General features: G+C 37.5%; 1 protein-coding gene across 4 annotated transcripts in view; it reads right to left on the bottom strand.

Moving 5' to 3' along the window:
• The window catches only part of FNDC3A (fibronectin type III domain containing 3A), a 193,494-nt gene that overhangs the window by 97,261 nt on the left and 77,422 nt on the right, over window positions 1-18,811 (bottom strand). For all 4 annotated transcript variants that reach the window (XM_012465127.3, XM_012465128.2, XM_012465129.2 and 1 more), the window contains exon 3: window positions 18,188-18,263. In XM_012465127.3, the coding sequence (XP_012320550.2) occupies window positions 18,188-18,263 (76 nt within the window). The remainder of the gene's footprint in view (window positions 1-18,187; window positions 18,264-18,811) is intronic.

Raw genomic sequence — 18,811 nt, 5'->3', positions numbered from 1 at the left:
CCTAAATCTTTCAAGTAACTGTCAAGAATTAGTTGTCCCTTAGGATAGGAAAAGGCATTTGGAATCAATTCTCTCTCCAGGGAAAAGAGCATACATACATTCAGTGGCTGTGTTTTCTGTGTTCTAGCAAGCGGCTGAACATAGAAGACTAGGCGTAAAGAAGCGAGAAATTATAGGACATTAAGACTAAAAATTATATTAAAATGTTAAAATATGATGCTATGTACTGTAATGATAAAACAATTTTCCAAAAATATTGAAGGATTACATGAGAAAGTGGAAAGGGATATCAAAGACAGAATTCTGTTAAACCACAAAGAGTGGAAACTGGATTTGATTAAAATTCATTCTTTAAAAGTGAATGAACATCTTCAAATAATGGTATCACATAGGTTTTGGGATCAAAGAGTCCAATGCTAAAATTATGACTCTAGTAGAGTCATACTTTTAACCTCTGGAGCCATAGAGAAAATAACATACCTGTAAAGAAATCCCGTCCTGCAACCATTATATTATTTTGTGATTCTTACAGGTAATAGTGACATATTTGGATGCATTCTAATCAAAGACCATAACCACAGTCAGGAGTACAAGTCACACTTCTCTAGATATAGGAAGAAACTTTCTGAAAAATGAAATTATGCCTAGTGTTTGTTGCCATAACGGAGAAAAACTTTGAGAATGAATCCTAGATAAGTTGGAGAAGAATCCTTTTTCTAGCTCTATATATCTAGGTAGCGTCTAAAAATCACATCCAACATGTTGCCAAACAAACAAAGAACCCAGGAAAGATCTTTTCTGTTTCCTAGAACATTCTCTGCAGATGGTACAAAAGCATGTAAATGAGATTATATAAATTCACGGCAGTTTATAACGTTACGTAAATATTCTCTGGACATCCTAGCCTCATCCCAGCTATGCTTCCGGAAAAAAATTACAAAGGTTTGCCCCTGGGTTAGAATGCTTAATTCGTACTTCCCTGAATCAAAAAATAGGTAGAAGTTAGTACAAGGCTAAACTAAGGTAAATCTCTGTGTCTGTAATTCAGTTGTCTTTCTCACCAGGATATCCTTCTAATGAAGCTAACTTTGGAGAGTCTGGATTTTATTTTTAATAAGGAAGGTGTCTTTTCTAGACATTCTTTCACAGTGTTAATAAAATAAATCCTCACGGAATAAAGATTCTCTGCCCTGAGTTTCTTTTATATTTTATTTTATTTTATTTTCTTAGGCTAGTCAAGTGAAGCAGTGGGAGTGGAAAGGAAACAAAGAAATCTGTAACTGGATGTGATCCATTAGTTGTAAACACCACTGCATCTGGACCACCGGGTTTCTTATCTACTCCAAGTGTCAGAATTCTTTAAGCTAGTTCTATGTTATGATATCAAATTTAGATATTTCTTTTCTTCCACTCCCTTGATTTTCAGAAAACTGACGGAATATAATGATGTACTGAGAAGCTTGGTATCAATACATCATTATAGTATGTCTGATTTTTTAGTTTTTACTACTTTAAAAATCCACTTACTGGCCGGGCATGGTGGCTCATGCCTGTAATCCCAGCACTTTAGGAGGCTGAGGCAGGGATCATGAGGTCATGAGTTTGAGACCAGTCTGGCCAAGATGGTGAAACCCAGTATCTACTAAAAATACAAAAATTAGCTGGGTGTGGTGGCAGGAGCCTGTAATCCCAGCTACTCAGGAGGCTGAGGCAGGAGAATCACCTGAACCCGGGAGGTGGAGGTTGCAGTGAGCTGAGATCATGCCATTGCACTGTAGCCTGGCCAACAGAGCGAAACTTCGTCTGGGGTCGGTGGGGGAGAATCCACTTATTTGTACCAAAAACATTATGGTATATCATTTTCCTGAGTCTAGGGTAAGGGAGGGAGAATCCATTTATCTGTACCAAAAACATTATGGTATATCATTTTCCTGAATGGGCTTAGGGTCTTAATTAAAAACAAACAAACAAACAAACAACTATACATTTTATAAAGTTGGACTAAACAATTTAAAAGGGGTTAAAACATCACTTATATAATTATTTATGAAATTTATGTTGACATTATCAAATTATATGGAAAGTATAAAGAAAAACCTCTTATAATCCTACCATACACTTGGAGGAAATGTGCCAAAATTATTTTCCTTGCATCTGTATTTTCCATGCAAAAGTAATGTTTCTTCTTATTACAAAATAGTTAATTCTACTGATATCCTTAATAATATATAATCAAATAAATGGTCCTGATGAAACCAAATCCCTAATTAAGAAAACTTTTTAATCTTCCACTTTTGAGAGAAAAATAATAGAGCAGGCTCACCCTCTAAGTGCCCTCTTGGAAGTATTTTTCAGTCCCTGGATTGGTTTGGATGCTCCTGATATATGCTTCCATAGTGCCTTTTCTTTTTCTTTCTCAATCACAACACTTCTCTCACTTCACTGAATTCCTTAATCTTCTATTTTTCCTAGACTGTAAACTTCATGGAGGTCAGGGACACAGTCTATGTTGCTTATCACTAAATCTCCAGTGTTTTGGAATAGTGATTGCACTTATTAGGTTAAGAATTATTTACATAAAGTAATTGGTTTAAAAAGTAACCCCCAGGCCATATTCTAATCTAGATTCAACTCTACCTTCTACATAATCTTCAACTATATAGTACAATCAATATTAGTAATACTTAATGATTTAGGGCCCTGAAAGACTGAATTATGTTCAGTATATTCTGCTTACCATTGCTGAATTTCTTATTCTGTAAATATTTTCAGTAAAGTAAGTTGGAAAAAGGCTTCTGGTTTTCAGTTAATCAGAAAGGTATTTTACAAAGACACTCTGTGCTTAGGTGAAGGTTTAAAGCACACACTTTTTATGCCTATAGTTATTAATTCTAATAATATCAACTTTAGCAAAAATATCTTAAAACCAGTTGATGAAGATTTCTTTCCAAAAACCATTTAGGGTAATAAAATTAAGGTTATTTCTCAAGTATAAATGAAGAAAGACCCTTTTTCAAACTCTCATATTCAGTGTCTTTTAAAAATATAAAATCTGGTGTCATTCACTCCTTAAAATTCTTGTAGTGGAATCACTCCTCAAAAAAAAAATAATAATAAAGAGAAATAAAACACGTTATCTCAATGCTCTGAGGAAAAATAACATCTCGGAATTAAAACCAAAAGAGATTCTGTTTGCCCCAGCGTCATGCAATATAAATCATGCAAAGCTAAATGGCATTTTTGATAGGGATGGTCTTGAGGTTCAGTCATAAATTTATGAGTAGAGTTCTTGGTATAGTAATTTGGTTTCAGCTCTTTAGAAGTTAAAACATTAGTTTCAGCATTAAATTTTAAATGGCTTTGCAATAAGTATATTAAATATTTCAGAAAGCAAGTACATGGTTTAAAGGAACTAATAATTGTTGAACTATGAGTAGAGTACCATCTTAGGTACTTTATGTTTGAGAAGTCACTGTAAGGTAATGGTTAAAAGTATGCAATCTGCAGCCAGACTGCCTGAGTTCAGGTCTCAGCTGAGTCATTCAGTTACTGGTAACTACAGGCAAATTATTAACCTGTGTCTCAATTTCTTAGTATATAAAATGAAGATAATAGCTATCTGAAAGAATTTCTGGGAGGATTAAATAGGTTAATTACATGTAGAGTGTTTACCACACTAACTAGTACAGGAATTGCTCAATAACCATTAGCTAATAAATATGCTAATTGAATAACAAAGTCACTTTCTCTCCCTTTTTTCATTACTTGAGGATCTATAAGGCAATGTCTTCACAATTAGAAATAATTAAGTGCCAAAATGAAGACAATTCTATTGTTACATGCCCAAAATAAGTAAATTAATATTTAATGAATTTCTATATGTAAGGGGCAGTTCTACCCGCTGAGAGTGGAGGGGAATGTACCCTACAAAGAGTATACTACCATTGTATCATGATTTTGTATCATAATCAGTTGAGAAAGGCTGATGTGGGCCTAGACATCTATATGTTTAAACTCCCCTGTTGACTTTAAGATATCTTAGTGCAGGTAAAAATTATTCTTTAGAAATCAAAAAGACTTTCATTTGAGTCCTAGATCCACCAATAACTAGATATGAGGCTTTTTATGAATCTCAGGTTCCTCTCTTAAGATTTAAAGTTGTTTAATGCAATCAATGCATACAACACAATCTTGGCAGACAATGAGCACATAATTACATTATTAAAGATGGACTCTAAGAGAGAAAAAAAAGGCAAATAACAATATAGACCAATAAATAACATGCCAGATTAGAGATATAGGCCTGACAATATATACAACAGGAAATTAAGGAGCACTTTTTTTTTTTTAAACATTGGAGTGGTCAGAAGGAGTCTGAAAATAAATGTAACTAATATTGGGTTTTGAAGGACTGGAAAGATTCAGAAAGCTCTTACCTGTATGTGTGCATGCTCCTGTGTGATTTTTGTAAGAAGGAGCAAAGTGAACAAAGGTATAAAGCATGTGTGATGGGTAATATGGAGTATCGAGTTGACTGGATTGAAGGATACAAAGTATTGATCCTGGCTATGTCTGTGAGGGTAGGAGATTAACATTTGAGTCAGTGGGCTGGGAAAGGCAGACCCAACCTAAATCTGGATGGGCACAATCTAATCAGCTGCCAGCCCAGCTAGAATATAAGAAGGCAGAAAAATGGAAAAAGACAAACTGGCTTAGCCTCCCAATCTACATCTTTTTCCCACACTGGATGCTTCCTGCCTTCAAACATTGGACTCCAAGTTCTTCAGGTTTGGAACTTGAACTAGCTCTCCTTGCTCCTCAGCCTGCAGATGGCCTATTGTGGGACCTTTTGATCGTGTGACTTAATACTTTAATAAACTCCCCTTTATACATATATCTATTCCATTAGTTCTGTCCCTCTAGAGAACCCTGACTAATATAGATTTTAGTACAGGATGGAGTTCTTTCATTGGTTTTGGGGTTTCTGGAATTAGCTGCTTAATATGATTACACCAAAATGCTAAGAACTCTACTTCGAATAGTATGGAGAACACTGATAGTCCTTAGTGTAAACTGTTTAGAGAGTTATACAGAATAAATGCATTTCACACTCCTGATTTATTGCTCATGAGAAGCAAAGAGTTTAGTGACTCTATACATAATTCCTTTGATAGTATTTGGAGAACCAAGGAACATAATGAAGCTGGCTGGTTGCTCCTAAGTTCAGTGGACAAAGTGATGAAAAGGATTCTGTCTCCTGGCTTCAGAAGCAGATACTAAGCCTCTAATTTGCTAAGATTGCCCTGAGTGAGAGTCTTACTTTCTGTAGAGAAAGAGCTGAAATTGTGGAAAAACAGACAAGCTCTTATCATGCCAGTGGCTGATCTGCAATGAAAGGTGCATGCACAGTCTCACTAAGTATCTACTGTTAAAGTGAGGGCACTGAATGGAGAAGAATGGGTCCCTGTAACTTGTGTAAACTGATGAACAGAAGAAACAGCTTCCCCATGCCCAGTAGTGGCAACATCCCCTCCCTGACATCAGTCTTTCTCCACCTTTGACTGAGGAGATAAACCCTGGGCTGCCTGAGGCAACAGTGATGGCCTCCCCTGAGGCACTTGACAGGTAAGATAATGTTGATTCTCCTCAGGAGCCACCCCCAACACCCCTGGTTTGCTTCTAGACCTATAACTAAAGTCCTGGCAGGCCCCTGGAGGTTAGAGAGTGTGACCCATGACGAGCTGCACTACACTCAAAAAGAACTGCTTGAGTTTTCTAATTTATATAAACAGAAACCTGGAGAACAGGCAGGACTGGATATTAAGGGTGTGGCATAATGGTAGAAGGAACACAGAGTTTGATCAGGCTGAATTTATTGATTTGGGGCCACTAAGTAGGGACTCTGCATTTAGTGTTGCAGCTTGGGGAGTTAAAAAAGGTTCTAATAGTTTATTTGCCTGCTTGGCTGAAATACTGATTAAAAGATGGCCCACTGTGAGTGGGCTGGAAATGTCTGATCTCCCTTGGTTTAATGTAGAGGAAGGGATCCAAAGGCTTAGGGAGATTGAAATGCTGGAGTGGATTAGTTACTTTAGACATACTCATCCCAGCTAGGAGGGTCCAGAAGACCTAGCCTTGACCAATGCCTTCGGAAACAGATTTGTGAGGGCAGCACCTGCATCTTAGAAGAGCCCTTTAATTGCTCTTCCCTGTATGTCAGTGGAAACCACAGTCACTCAACTACAAACTCTAAATACAATGGGAATAATTGGAGCCTGAGGTGGCAGGGGCCAAGTGGCATCACTCAACCATCAAAGGCAAAGTGGGCATCACGAGTGTAATGGACAGCACAGGCAAAGCGGCAATCAGAACAGTCTGACTTGTGTAGAGCTCTGGCACTGGCTAATTAATTATGGTGTTCCTAGAAATGAAAATGATAGGAAGCCTACTGCATTCTACTTAATTTACAGAAAACTTCTAGGTAATATAGACAACAGACTAATTTAAATTATAAAAACAGAGAATCATAGCCACTCAATCAATTTCCTAACTTGAGCCAGTTTACAGACCCAGAACCCCTTGAACGAAGAGGAGGCCGGGTCCCCTGGAGGAAGGACCCCACTACATTACCGACAACTTATGCAGTAAATCTTTCTCCCATCCTTCCCCAAGGAGACCTCTGGCTTTTTACCAGGGTAACTGTGCATTGGAGCCAGCAAATTATACAGTAAATCTTCCTCCCATCCTTTCCCAAGGAGACTTTGGCTTTTACTGGGGTAACTGCACTGGGGAAAGGGAAATGAGCAGATATTTCAGGGACTACTGGACACTAGCTCTGAGCTTGACATTGATTCCAGCGTACCCAAAACATCATTGTGGTCCTCCAGTTAAAGTAAGGGCTTATGGAGGTCAAGTAATTAATGGAGTTTAAGCTCAGGTCTGACTTATAGCGGCTCCAGTGGGTCCCCGGACTCATCCTGTGGTCATTTCCCCAATGCCAGAATGCATAACTGGCATAGACATACTTAGCAGCTGGCAGAACCCCCACATTGGCTCCCTGACTGGTAAGGTGAGGGCTATTACGGTGAGAAAGGCCAAATGGAAGCCGTCAGAGCTGCCTCTACCTAGAAAAATAGAAAATCAAAAATATAATCCAATCATGAAAGTAAAATTCTTCATATTCACTGTCCTGGAAATTATGTAGATTATGTACAACAGAAGGCAACAATTGTGGGGGCCATCCTAGAATTCTGCCCACTACATTATTTAAGTTCTGGCTTTAGGTCTCTGCTGCTTTAAAAATGGTTTTTGATAAATATAAAAATTTACTAAATTTATTTTTTTAATTGTGGTAAAATACAGATAAAACTTACCATTTTAACACATTTTAAGTGTATGGTTCAATATTAGGTACATTTACATTGTTGTACAATTATCACCACTATCCAACTCCAGAACATTTTTCATCTTCCAAAACTAAAATTCTGTACCCATTAAATAATAACTCCCCACTTTTCCCTCCATCTAGTCCCTAGCAACCACAATTCTATTTTCTGTCTCTATGAATTTGACTATTTTAGATGCCTCATGTAAGTGAAATCATACAATATTTATCTTTTGTGACTGATTTATTTATTTCACTTAACTGCTACAGACTTTTGAACTTAAATATTAATACACATCAAAAAAACACTACTGTGTGCAGTGCCTCATGCCTGTAATCCCAGCACTTTGGGAAGCCAAGGCAGGAGATCTGCTGGAGGCCAGGCATTCAAGACCAGCCTGGGCAACATAGTGAGACCCTGTCTTTACTTAAAAAAGAAAAAAAGAAAAAAAAAAGAAGAAGAAGAAAAGACGGAGAAGGAGGTACTAGTGTGGTAGGAAAAAAGCCAGCAGAATACATAAACTGTAGAAGGACAGTCAAGAGAATAGTGTCCAAGGAGGAAACAGACACTGGGTTAAATATACCGGGTTAAATATACTGGGTCGAATGCTGCTGGTTCAAATAATACACTGAGGTCAAGCATGATGAGAAGTGAGAATTGACCACTCATTCTGGCCACAGAGAGTTTACTGGTGACCTTGACAAGAGTACAACAACCATTCAATCTATAAGTAGTACTAGTATATGATCACAATAGTTACTACTGTTATGAATTATTTTCCCATAGTATGGGAATTTTGGAGTGAAGCTGAGTGAAATAAAACTCTGCCCAAACATGATTTCTTTGATGGCAGTTTCCAAGTAATTTTATGATAAGGTAGAACTTAAAAAATATTTTGAGAAAAAGCACAGGTAGTAGAAAAAATAAGACATTCCCTATATGCTGTATCTATCTACTGAGATCATTTATTCAATTATCAAATATTTATTAAGTGCCTACATAGTGCCAGGAATAAATTCCATTATAATTGAATGTTTCCTTAATTGTTCACATATATAGGCTAAAAATCTTTAGATATTAGAAAAATTTGCAGTGGTCCATAAAGATAGTATGTTTATTGGTCTAATCTTAACCTAAGCAAATAAGCAATGAAGCTAACTCCAATCAAGGCCTTTAGAAAATTTGATTCTAATAAAAATCTGATCACAGCATTCTAAGGAGAAGAAAATGTCTGAGAAATCAAGAGCAGATAGCAACACCTTTGTCTACAGAAAAATAGCTTTCTAAATTATTATCTATTACCTAGAATATAACAACTACTTTTACATAAAGATAATTGACCACATATATGGTCATCCAATTAATAAAACCAACCAATGTCCCCCCTCATAAAAAACATGTTGCCACAGATGCTGGAGAGGATGTGGAGAAATAGGAATGCTTTTACACTGTTGGTGGGACTGTAAATTAGTTAAAACATTGTGGAAGACAGTGTGGCAATTCCTCAAGGATCTAGAACTAGAAATGCATTTGACCCAGCAACCCCATTACTGGGTATATACCCAAAGAATTATAAATCATTCTATTATAAAGACACAAGCACATGTATGTTTATTGCAGCACTGTTCACAACAGCAAGGACTTGACACCAACCCAAATGACCATCAATGATAGACTAGATAAAGAAAATGTAGTACATATACACCATGGAATACTATGCAGCCATAAAAAAGGGTGAGTTCATGTCCTTTGCAGGGACACGGATGACGCTGAAAACCATCATTCTCAGCAAACTAACACAAGAACAGAAAACCAAACACCACATGTTCTCACTCATAAGTAGGAGTTGAACAATGAGAACACATGGACACAGGGAGGGGAACATCACACACTGGGGCCTGTTAGGGCGTGGGGGTGCTAGGGAAGGAACAGCATTAGGAGAAATATCTAATGTAGTTGACAGGGTGATAGATGCAGCCAACCACTATGGCATGTGTATACCTATGTAACAAGCCTGCACGTTCTGCACATGTATCCCATAACTTAAAAGTACAATTTAAAAAAAAGTTTTTAAAAAATTTGCTCAGTAATTACCAAGACAAGTCAATCCACTGAATGGAAGAACTAGTGCAACTGATTTTTGAAAAGTAAGTTGAAATGATCGTTCAGTGGAACTAACTGCTCAGTTCAGTCAGAGTGGGAGAGCCTAGGTTCAGCCTAGCTTGGTTCAGCCTAGGTACAGACAGCTGCAGGTTAAAGCTATGTTTAGAAAAGCAGAGGTACAGTTATTAAGTATCAGAGATGCGGGAGAGTAATGGGGTTAAGAATGGAGTAAGTAAGAAACAAACAACAAACAAAATCTTATTCTACTTACTCAAATTTATTTTACTATTGCTTAGTATTAGATATTCAAAAGGTAGCTTTTAAAATCAAACTAAGTGGAAACTGCCTGAGATATGCAGTTCTTAAGAATTAGCTTAAAATCTGCTTAAAATGAAAATCTTCTCTAGCTCTTTTGACTGTAAACTTTTGACTCTTGTAAAATATCCAAATTCATATTTCTTGTCTTTAAAATTATCTAATCTTTCAATTTTTTACCTATTTCAAGTAATTTGCTTTTCTAGCCTCCTCATTTCCTAGCTTTTATCTACTTTTAAGTGGCTTTTTTCTAAAAGGGAAAATTTAAAAGGAAGAAAGAATGGCCCCAAAAATAAACATTTTATATTCATATTTCTACCTATGTAATAAAATAGCATTTTGTGAGGCCAGTTCAAAAGAAGGCATAGATCCTTTTATGTGCATTTCAGTCACTAAATGACGTCACAAGTCCCAGAATGCAAAAGGTTTGTGAACATTTATTGAAAAGCTAATATAAGACATTTCACACACTCATCTATTTGGATCTTAATTTCCTTTTGTCATCAGTCATTAAAAAGAAATTTTATTCAATATTTTTGTTGCTTATTGTAATAGCATTCACTAAACTGGCTTAGATTTTATACTTACAAGAGAATAACTGTAACAGTGATATTTTATTTATTAGGAACGTGAAGAATTGATGACAATTCAATTTCCCTATATTTTCCTTTCAAACATAAATATTGCAATTTTCTCTTAACTAAGTTTTAAATAACATACTTTCTCTTGAAAAGTAACCTTTAATAGCTTTCTGGGACAGCCTGGGACTATTACACAATGTACTCTGAATGAATCATAGTAATTCACTTAAATTGAAATGGGCTGAATTTATGAATGGATGATCTGTTACAATTCATTTTTACAAACATGACTCATTAATGTTTCAAAGCTAGTATTTTGAGTGACTCTAATGAAACTGATGTTTTCATATTAAAAGGGAAAGTATAAAGAGGAAATTTTTAAATATAATCATGATTTCCACAAGTATGAAAAATAAGTTACCTATGCTTTAAAGAATTTTCTAACAGAAGTTAAGGTTGTTTAAGTAACGTATAAAGGACAAACTTCTCCAAGGTTTAGTTTGCTAATTAAGAAAAAAGTAAATAGTCATGGAAATAAAAATCTATCACATATGGTTTTGACTTGAGTTACTTATAATTTCAGTAGAACTTAGTTCAGTCTGATTTGCTGTAATGCAAAATCAGTGGGCAAAAGATAACCAGTAGTATTGTAAATTCTTATATCAATTTTCATATTATTAAAATAATTAAGGTATGGCATATAATTAATATAGTTATGAATATGTAACTCCTTGAGAGCTGGTAGGAACTTTAGAATCTAAATTGCCCTAGCCCACCCTCATTTCAGCATGTGCACATCATCAGCCAGAATTTAAGTAACCTACCTAAGGCTATAAATTAATAGCATTTTAGGCTTGTGATGAACCTTAAAAGGCATGAACTTAATCCCCTCAAAAGAAATGAACCACATTCTATAACACCACCATTAAGTGAAGAGCCAGCAGACGCATTACCACCTACAAAGACTGATGGGAGAGGCTGGGCGCGGTGGTTCACACCTGTAATCCCAGCATTTTGGGAGGCCGAGGCAAGTGGATCACCTGAGATCAGAAGTTCAAGACCAGATGAGCCAATATGGTAAAACCTCATCTCTACAAAAATACAAAAATTAGCCAAGCATGATGGCGAGTGCCTGTAATCCCAGCTACTTGGGAGGCTGAGGCAGGAGAACTGCTTGAAACAGGGAGGTGGAGGCTGCAGTGAGCCAAGACTGGGCCATTGCACTCCAACCTAGGTGACAGAGTGAGACTTCATCTCAAAAAAAAAAAAAGAAAGGATGGATGGGAAATTCATCACTCCTAACCCTCCTTTGACATCTCTATTACAAAGTTCTTCTTCATGCTAAGCTAAACTCTCTCTTCTTTTAATTTCCACCCATTGGTTCTAGAACCCAGGTCAATTTACTCCCAGACCTGTGCCTTTAACAATGTACCACTAATTCTGTCACATAGTCTATTATTTCTTTAAAGTTTTTTTGTGAATTTAGGAAGAAATGGTATATGTGTAAATAGCTCATGCCTATTGTTATAGTAACTGCAGCAAAAGTTGTAGTGATTATAACATACAAAGCAATAGATACAACTTCTGATAAATTTCAGAAGTATTTCTAATATCAAAGCCCTGAAGTATCAAGAGTCATGAGGCTGAGGTGTCTCAGAGATTCCAGGATATCAGAGCAGGTTACTAGGAGTCTTGCTTGCACGAGGACTCTACATTCTTCTCCCCTCCCCAACAAAGACATTCTGAGAGGAGCAGGCTTTGCTTATGTCTTACGGGCATAAGGATTTACACTAGAACATGAGAGAAGGACAAGGCCAGGAGCTCCAACTTTTGTAGGGCAAATAACTTACTATGAGGTAACAGAATTGTGATTCATGGGATAGAAGCTCAGGGGTTATAACTACTTAACAAAACACTGGTTCAAAACTACTTAACAAAACACTTAACAAAACAAGTCTAGGGACTTGCTAAAAAATGCTCTGCAAAGGAGATGACAAGTATTTGAAAAAGTTGACTAATTGCAGGATTGAAGATTGTGTGGTTATAATCACCATAGCACAGAAAGGGAGAAAATGGTTACTTATTCCTTGGGACATACCTTCCCTTATGTTCAAAAAGCCCTGTAATGGCAGGAAGAATTAGGATCAGGTCCTTGAGGAGACCAGGTGAGAGCAGCAAAGCAATGAACAGCAGCAGCAATGAAAAGAAAAATGGGATAAAGGAGCTGACAATACAGCCCAGAAGCAATGATGATGGTTACTTCTTGAATGAGGGGACATTAGAAGCAAGAAAGGATAAATAAACCCTTCTGGCAGAAAAACCCATACCAGGAACGACAATGAGGAAAAAACATCAGTAACTACCGAGAAGCTGGTCTGAGCCACTTGAAACCAAAAGGTTAGCAATAGGACTTCTAGGAGGAGCCTGATCAAACTAACTCTAGTAGGTGAAGAGGTTCACAATCAACACACTGTAGTATTGTTAATTAGGTTCTCATCTTCCCTAAGTAGGGTGAGGTATGAGAAAAGAAAGGTGACACCTCTCAGAAAACTTGAATTCACCTTGATATTTTTTCTACACATAAGAGTCAAATAAAAAAAAAAAAAGCATAAACCCAGAATTTTTGGTCAAATGATCATCAGCCAGGTGATATCTTTGGCTCACCATTTACATATTTAAATCAGTATTTTCATATAATTACATAATCTTAAATAGTGCTTATATTGAAGACTCTGAGCCACTAAAATATCCCCAAGTATGAAAAGTATGTTTTTGGTATATAACAGTTGCCAAGTAAGCAAGTACTGTACACAAATAAAAATATTTTAGCAGTTCATTTGAACATATTGACAGAATACCAACCAAGCAAAAGGCATTATTTTTGTACAGATGATCAGAGATGAAACAGAAAATTTGTTGTTAAAGAAACAAAATGGAAGATAATATTCCACTCCACTTAAATACGGTTTTTGTACCAAAATAAAGACAGCATCATTATTCCTGCCCCTATAAGATTCAGAAGCATAGTGGAAATTTCTCTCTCAAGTATATATTTCATCAGTAGTGGGTATTAATAAATTAACTAGTTGGTATACTATTACTAGGTCTACTATGAGCAATAACCATTCACTAGCTCAATTATTTTATGAAATGTGCCTGTGTACTGACAGACTTGTTAAATTTAAGATTCTCATTCAGAGTCCTCATTCCCAGAATTAACTAAAGAGAACTCAGTTTAATTAACAGATTATTCTGGAATTAAAGTATCTTTCATTATAGTAACTGTTGGAATTCATCTAATCAAAATTATCTTTCTATGCTGGAATTACTTTTATAATATCATCCAACCAGTGTATGAACACATATAAAGATGGGATGCTGGTATAACAAACAACTCTATTTTTATACAGCCATAGCTGTTCTTCCCTGTGTCAAAATCTGCTTCCTTGGCGGGGTGTGGTGGTGCACGTGTCTGTAATCCCAGCACTTTGGGAGGCCAAGGTGGGTGGATCACGAGATTAGGAGTTTGAGACCAGCCTGGCCAATATGGTAAAACCCTGTCTCTACTAAAAATACTAAAATTATCTGGGTGTGGTGGTACGCACCTGAGTCCCAGCTACTCAGGAGGCTAAGGCAGAAGAGTCACTTGAACCTGGGAGGCAGAGGTTGAAATAAGCTGAGATCATGCCACTGCACTCCAGCCTGGGTGACAGAGTGAGACTCTATCTCAAAAAAAAATCTGCTTATTTATAACTCTTACCTGCTTATGTCTAAATTCTGCTTTCTAAGGGGCAGAGAGTAACATATTTCAAGTCACTGCCCTCTTTTGTACGTGAAACATCCGTCAGGCATTTCTATAGTGTTTTATAAAGATGATTTCATGCTTCTATCTCCTGGCTATCTTTCTTGGGACAATCCCAGTTGGTCAATACTTCTTTTAAACATGTTAAAGGTGGGCATGGTGGCTCACGCCTGTAATCCCAGCACTTTGGGAGGCCGAGGCAGGTGGATCACCTGAGGTCAGGAGTTTGAGACAAGCCTGACCAACGTGGAGAAACCCCATCTCTACTAAAAATACAAAATTGCCCAAGCACGGTGGTGCATGCCTGTAATCCCAGCTACTCGGGAGGCTGAGGCAGGAGAATTGCTTGAACCTGGGAGGCAGAGGTTGAGGTGAGCTGAGATAGCACCATTGCACTCCAGCCTGGGCAACAAGAGCGAAACTCTGTCTCAAAAACAACAACAACAACAACAACAACAACAACAACAAACATGTTAAAAGGATACTATCTAAACCAGCATATATCACCATCCTTTTCGAACTTGCATTTCTATTTTTGTAGTCCAAGATTTCATTTGTTTTCTCTTTGCAAATGTGGTTCAATAGATGACTCATATTTAGTTCCAGTTCTAGTTCTGCTAAAATAAGCAAGTTCTATTCATAAAGTTGTCTTCTCTTGCACTGTAGTGGACACTGTCATTTGTTTTAGTGCATAGAATCTGACGCTCCTTTGTGTGTTTGAGGAGTCTCCTTGGTATGAGGTAAAGACCATCACTCCTACAGGTGCTGATAGTTCGGCAGGCAGTGGTGGGTGGCTACACCATTCCTGTTGCAGAAGTGGTATCTGTGCTAGAAGCAAGTAATACTGAGTTCTTAGTGGAGAAGGGGCAGGGGTACAATCATGGCATTGATGATGACTTCCTAATTAGACCAACTCTGTGTGGATGCCCTTTTCACCTTAGTTAGGCTCTGACTTTACACTCTAATACATCCCCAGATTGTATACTGTCTGACCATGCTGGGGATCCTACAACCCAGGTCAGGCTACCACTCCACACAGATGGTCTCCTCACTCTTATTTGAGCTCTGATTCCCCATGCTGGATCCCCAAGCATTGTATCAATGACTGCCTCATCCTGCTCAAGTTCTTATATGCCACACTATATGCCTTCCTGAGGATACCCTCCTCAGCTTTATACGCTGACTCCCTATACCAGGCTGCCTTCTTGCGTGAATTCTCTCTTCATATTGCTTGGGCTCTAACTCCCTACACTAGGCTATTCTCTGATATGATATGGTCCTCACTCAATTAAGGCTCTGACATCTTACTCTGGGGAACTGCAGCTCACCTCTCCCAGTCCCACTAGTGCATTGTCTAAATTGTTCTGTCTTACCTAACGGCTTCAGGACTGAGCTATTAGGAAGGAAAAGGAATGGGGACAGGAGTCTCAACATCATCTTAAACTCTTTGGTGTTTTATAGACAAGATTAAGTTTCAAAAAAGGAACCCCAACATATATACAGTATTACAGTACCTATGCAGTTAATTTTAAAAATCAAGATGTAGAACTTAATATTTACTCCTATTAAATTTTATCCTATTGGGTTTTTGTTTTTGAGATGAAGTCTCCTTCTGTCACCCAGGCTGGAGCGCAGTGGTGTGATCTCAGCTCACTGCAACCTCCACTTCCCGAGTTCAAGCACTTCTCCTGCTTCAGCCTCCTGAGTAGCTGGGGCAAGGGGAGAGATAGCATTAGGAGAAATACCTAATATAGATGATGGGTTGATAGGTGCAGCAAACCACCATGGCACATGTATACCCATGTAACAAACTTGCACGTTCTGCATATGTATCCCAGAACTTAAAGTATAATTTTAAAAAAGAGGGGAAAAATTGATTTTAATTACTGAACTAATTACTTTTCTGAAAAGAGTTAGGTCTATTTCTTCTTTGATTAAACAGACTGGACAACCTAGGTAAAATGGGGGAAAGACAGGAGGTTTGCCTGGCCTAGACAGTCTTGCTTTACATCAGTTGTCTTGAAATAAGTGCTAGAGTCCTTTCACTCTTAAAAGTATTCCAGTTTGAAAGATGGCAAAGTATATGAACACCTCACCTGTAATGCTCTTTTTAAATTTAATTTTATTTTGAGACAGGGTCTCGCTTTGTCACCCAGGCTGGAGTGCACTTGTATCACCATAGCTCACTGCAGCCTCAAATTCTTGGGCTCAAGCAATCCTCCAACCTTAAGTCTCTTGAGTAGCTAGGACAGGAGGCGTGTGCCAGTATGCCTAATTTTTAAATTTTTGGTAGAGACAGGGTCTTGTTCTGCTGCCCAGGCTAGTCTCATATTACTGGCCTCAAGCCTTATTCTCTCAAAGCACTGGGATTACGAGCATGACCCACTGCACCTTGTCTTCCCTTTTTAAACTAAAGCAGTAACTATCACTTAGGTACCCAATATGTAGAAGGCCAAGAATTGAAGGGGATACAAAGAAATGTAAGAAATGATATGTGTCCTCAAAGTGCTTAGACCTTACTTGGAGAGACTGAATAAACATTTTATGTTAAACAATACAAAATTTAAATAACTTTAAAAATACAACTAAAAGAAGTATTACAAGATGGCATAGTTATCTGGTAAGTGAATAGTGTAATAATTGGTATGATGGGGTTTCATAAGTGATGGGGATCACTTTGTATTAACAATAACACCACAACACTCGCCCCATTTATTGAGTGACTTATATATGCCAGGATGATTTAGAGTACATTACATGCGTATTAGGAACCCTCACAATTATCCTATAAGGTGTATTATTGAAAGGGATGAGAATTTTACTGATGAGAAATGTACTTACAGAGGGCGAGGTACAGTGGCTCATGCCTGTGATCCCAGCATTTTGGGAGGCTGAGGTGGGAGGATCATCCAAGGTCAGGAGTTCAAGACCAGCCTGGCCAACATGGTGAAATCCTGACTCTACTAAAAGTGAAAAAATTAGCTGGGTGTGGTGGTAGGTGCCTGTAATCCCACATACTCAGGAGGCTGAGGCAGGAGAAACGTTTGAACCCAGGAGGCAATGAGCCAAGATTGAGCCACTGCATTCCAGCCTGGGTGACAGAGTGAGACTCTATCTCAAAAAAAAAAAAAAAAAAAAAAAAATAGTACTTACAGAGGTTAAGTAACACGTACAAGGTCATGTAGCTAGTAAGCAGCAGAGCTGGGATTTAAGCCTAGGTTCTTTCTCTAATTCCAAAGCCATCACCTTTTTATTGCTCTCATCTTCACATAAAAAGGTGGTTCTCAACTGGGGGCAATTTTGCCCCTCAGGGAATATTTGGGGATACCTAGAGACTTTTCTATTTGTCATAAATGAATGAGTGAAGGTAAGGGCTAGTGGGTAGAGGCCAAGAATTCCACTAAACATCCTACAATTCCCAGAACAGTCCCTTTGACCAAAGAACTGCCTGACCCAAAAGTTAACAGTACTAAGGAGATGGTCACTGAACAAAGACTTTACAAAAAACCTGTTAAAGGTAGGACTAGAGCTCAGTCTTGAAGCACTGGTAGGATCAGGATAGGCTGGGGGTACAGGATAAGGGTGAATTCTAAATAAGGGAAAAAACACACAGCACAAGACAGATGGAAAAGACAGTGAATAAGCCAATTAGAAAAACCTAAGAAAAGCAATTTGAAGGGGAAGTGGGAACAAGACTGAAAAGTTGAAACAATCATTTTGAAAAACTAAGGAGCCTGGCCTAGATTCGATAAAGATTCTGAACAGGGAAGAGACATGAACAACATAATATATCAAGAATAATCAATATAATCAGAAAACCAGGGCAAAGAGACTAGTAAGAATGATACTGCAATACTTAAATGCTAAGATATCCTAGAGTTTGTGCTTTTGTGTGGTGGTAGTGAGAAAGAAGGAAGAAATCATAGGTATATACACTATTATGTATCATACATTTTTGTGGTTTTGGATCTCAAATGATTATTCTCAATTACCATTCTTACCTGTAATGCACTGAAACTGGCCATCTTCTCTTCTTATTGTAAATGCTTCCCCCGGATTAACTTGTACCAGAATAACCTTAAAAATGAAGGAAAGAAGTATTAATCAAAACAGAAAAAAAGCAAATCAGAATATAAAAATAGTAACAGAGCAGATGTGAGCTATTTAACCTTATGAAACTGGGAAGGAAAATGGGGATTACACATTCATGATGTGGGTTTGCTAAAAAAATATTTTATCACTTTTCTGGAGGTTAGAATTAAGCCAAAAGTCAAGGGAATAAAAAAACAGAGTGATACACTTTCATTGGAAAGAAAAGTCAACAAATTTCACTCTGAAACAAAGATGGATTCAAACCACAGAATATTTAGATCATCTAAGCAAGTTTATCAGTTGCTAAGTATCATGAGCCACTGTGCCTGGCCTACAATTTATTACATCTTAACCCATTTCATCATGTCTGTTATAAGCCACTCTAGTCTAGCCAAACATATCTTCCTGCCTCTACACTTCTGCCCATAAAGTCGTCACTGAGGTAATTAAAAACTAGTGACACTGTTTTTTTGGATAAACATGCAAGAATATACAGATGTAAAACAATGCTATTCTCATATGAATGGGTTTGG

The sequence above is a fragment of the Aotus nancymaae genome, unplaced genomic scaffold (assembly GCF_030222135.1).
Source record: "Aotus nancymaae isolate 86718 unplaced genomic scaffold, 86718_ANA_hifiasm-v0.15.2.pri h1tg000009l, whole genome shotgun sequence".
Classification (NCBI taxonomy): domain Eukaryota; kingdom Metazoa; phylum Chordata; class Mammalia; order Primates; family Aotidae; genus Aotus; species Aotus nancymaae.
This window is presented reverse-complemented; position numbering and strand designations above follow the sequence as displayed.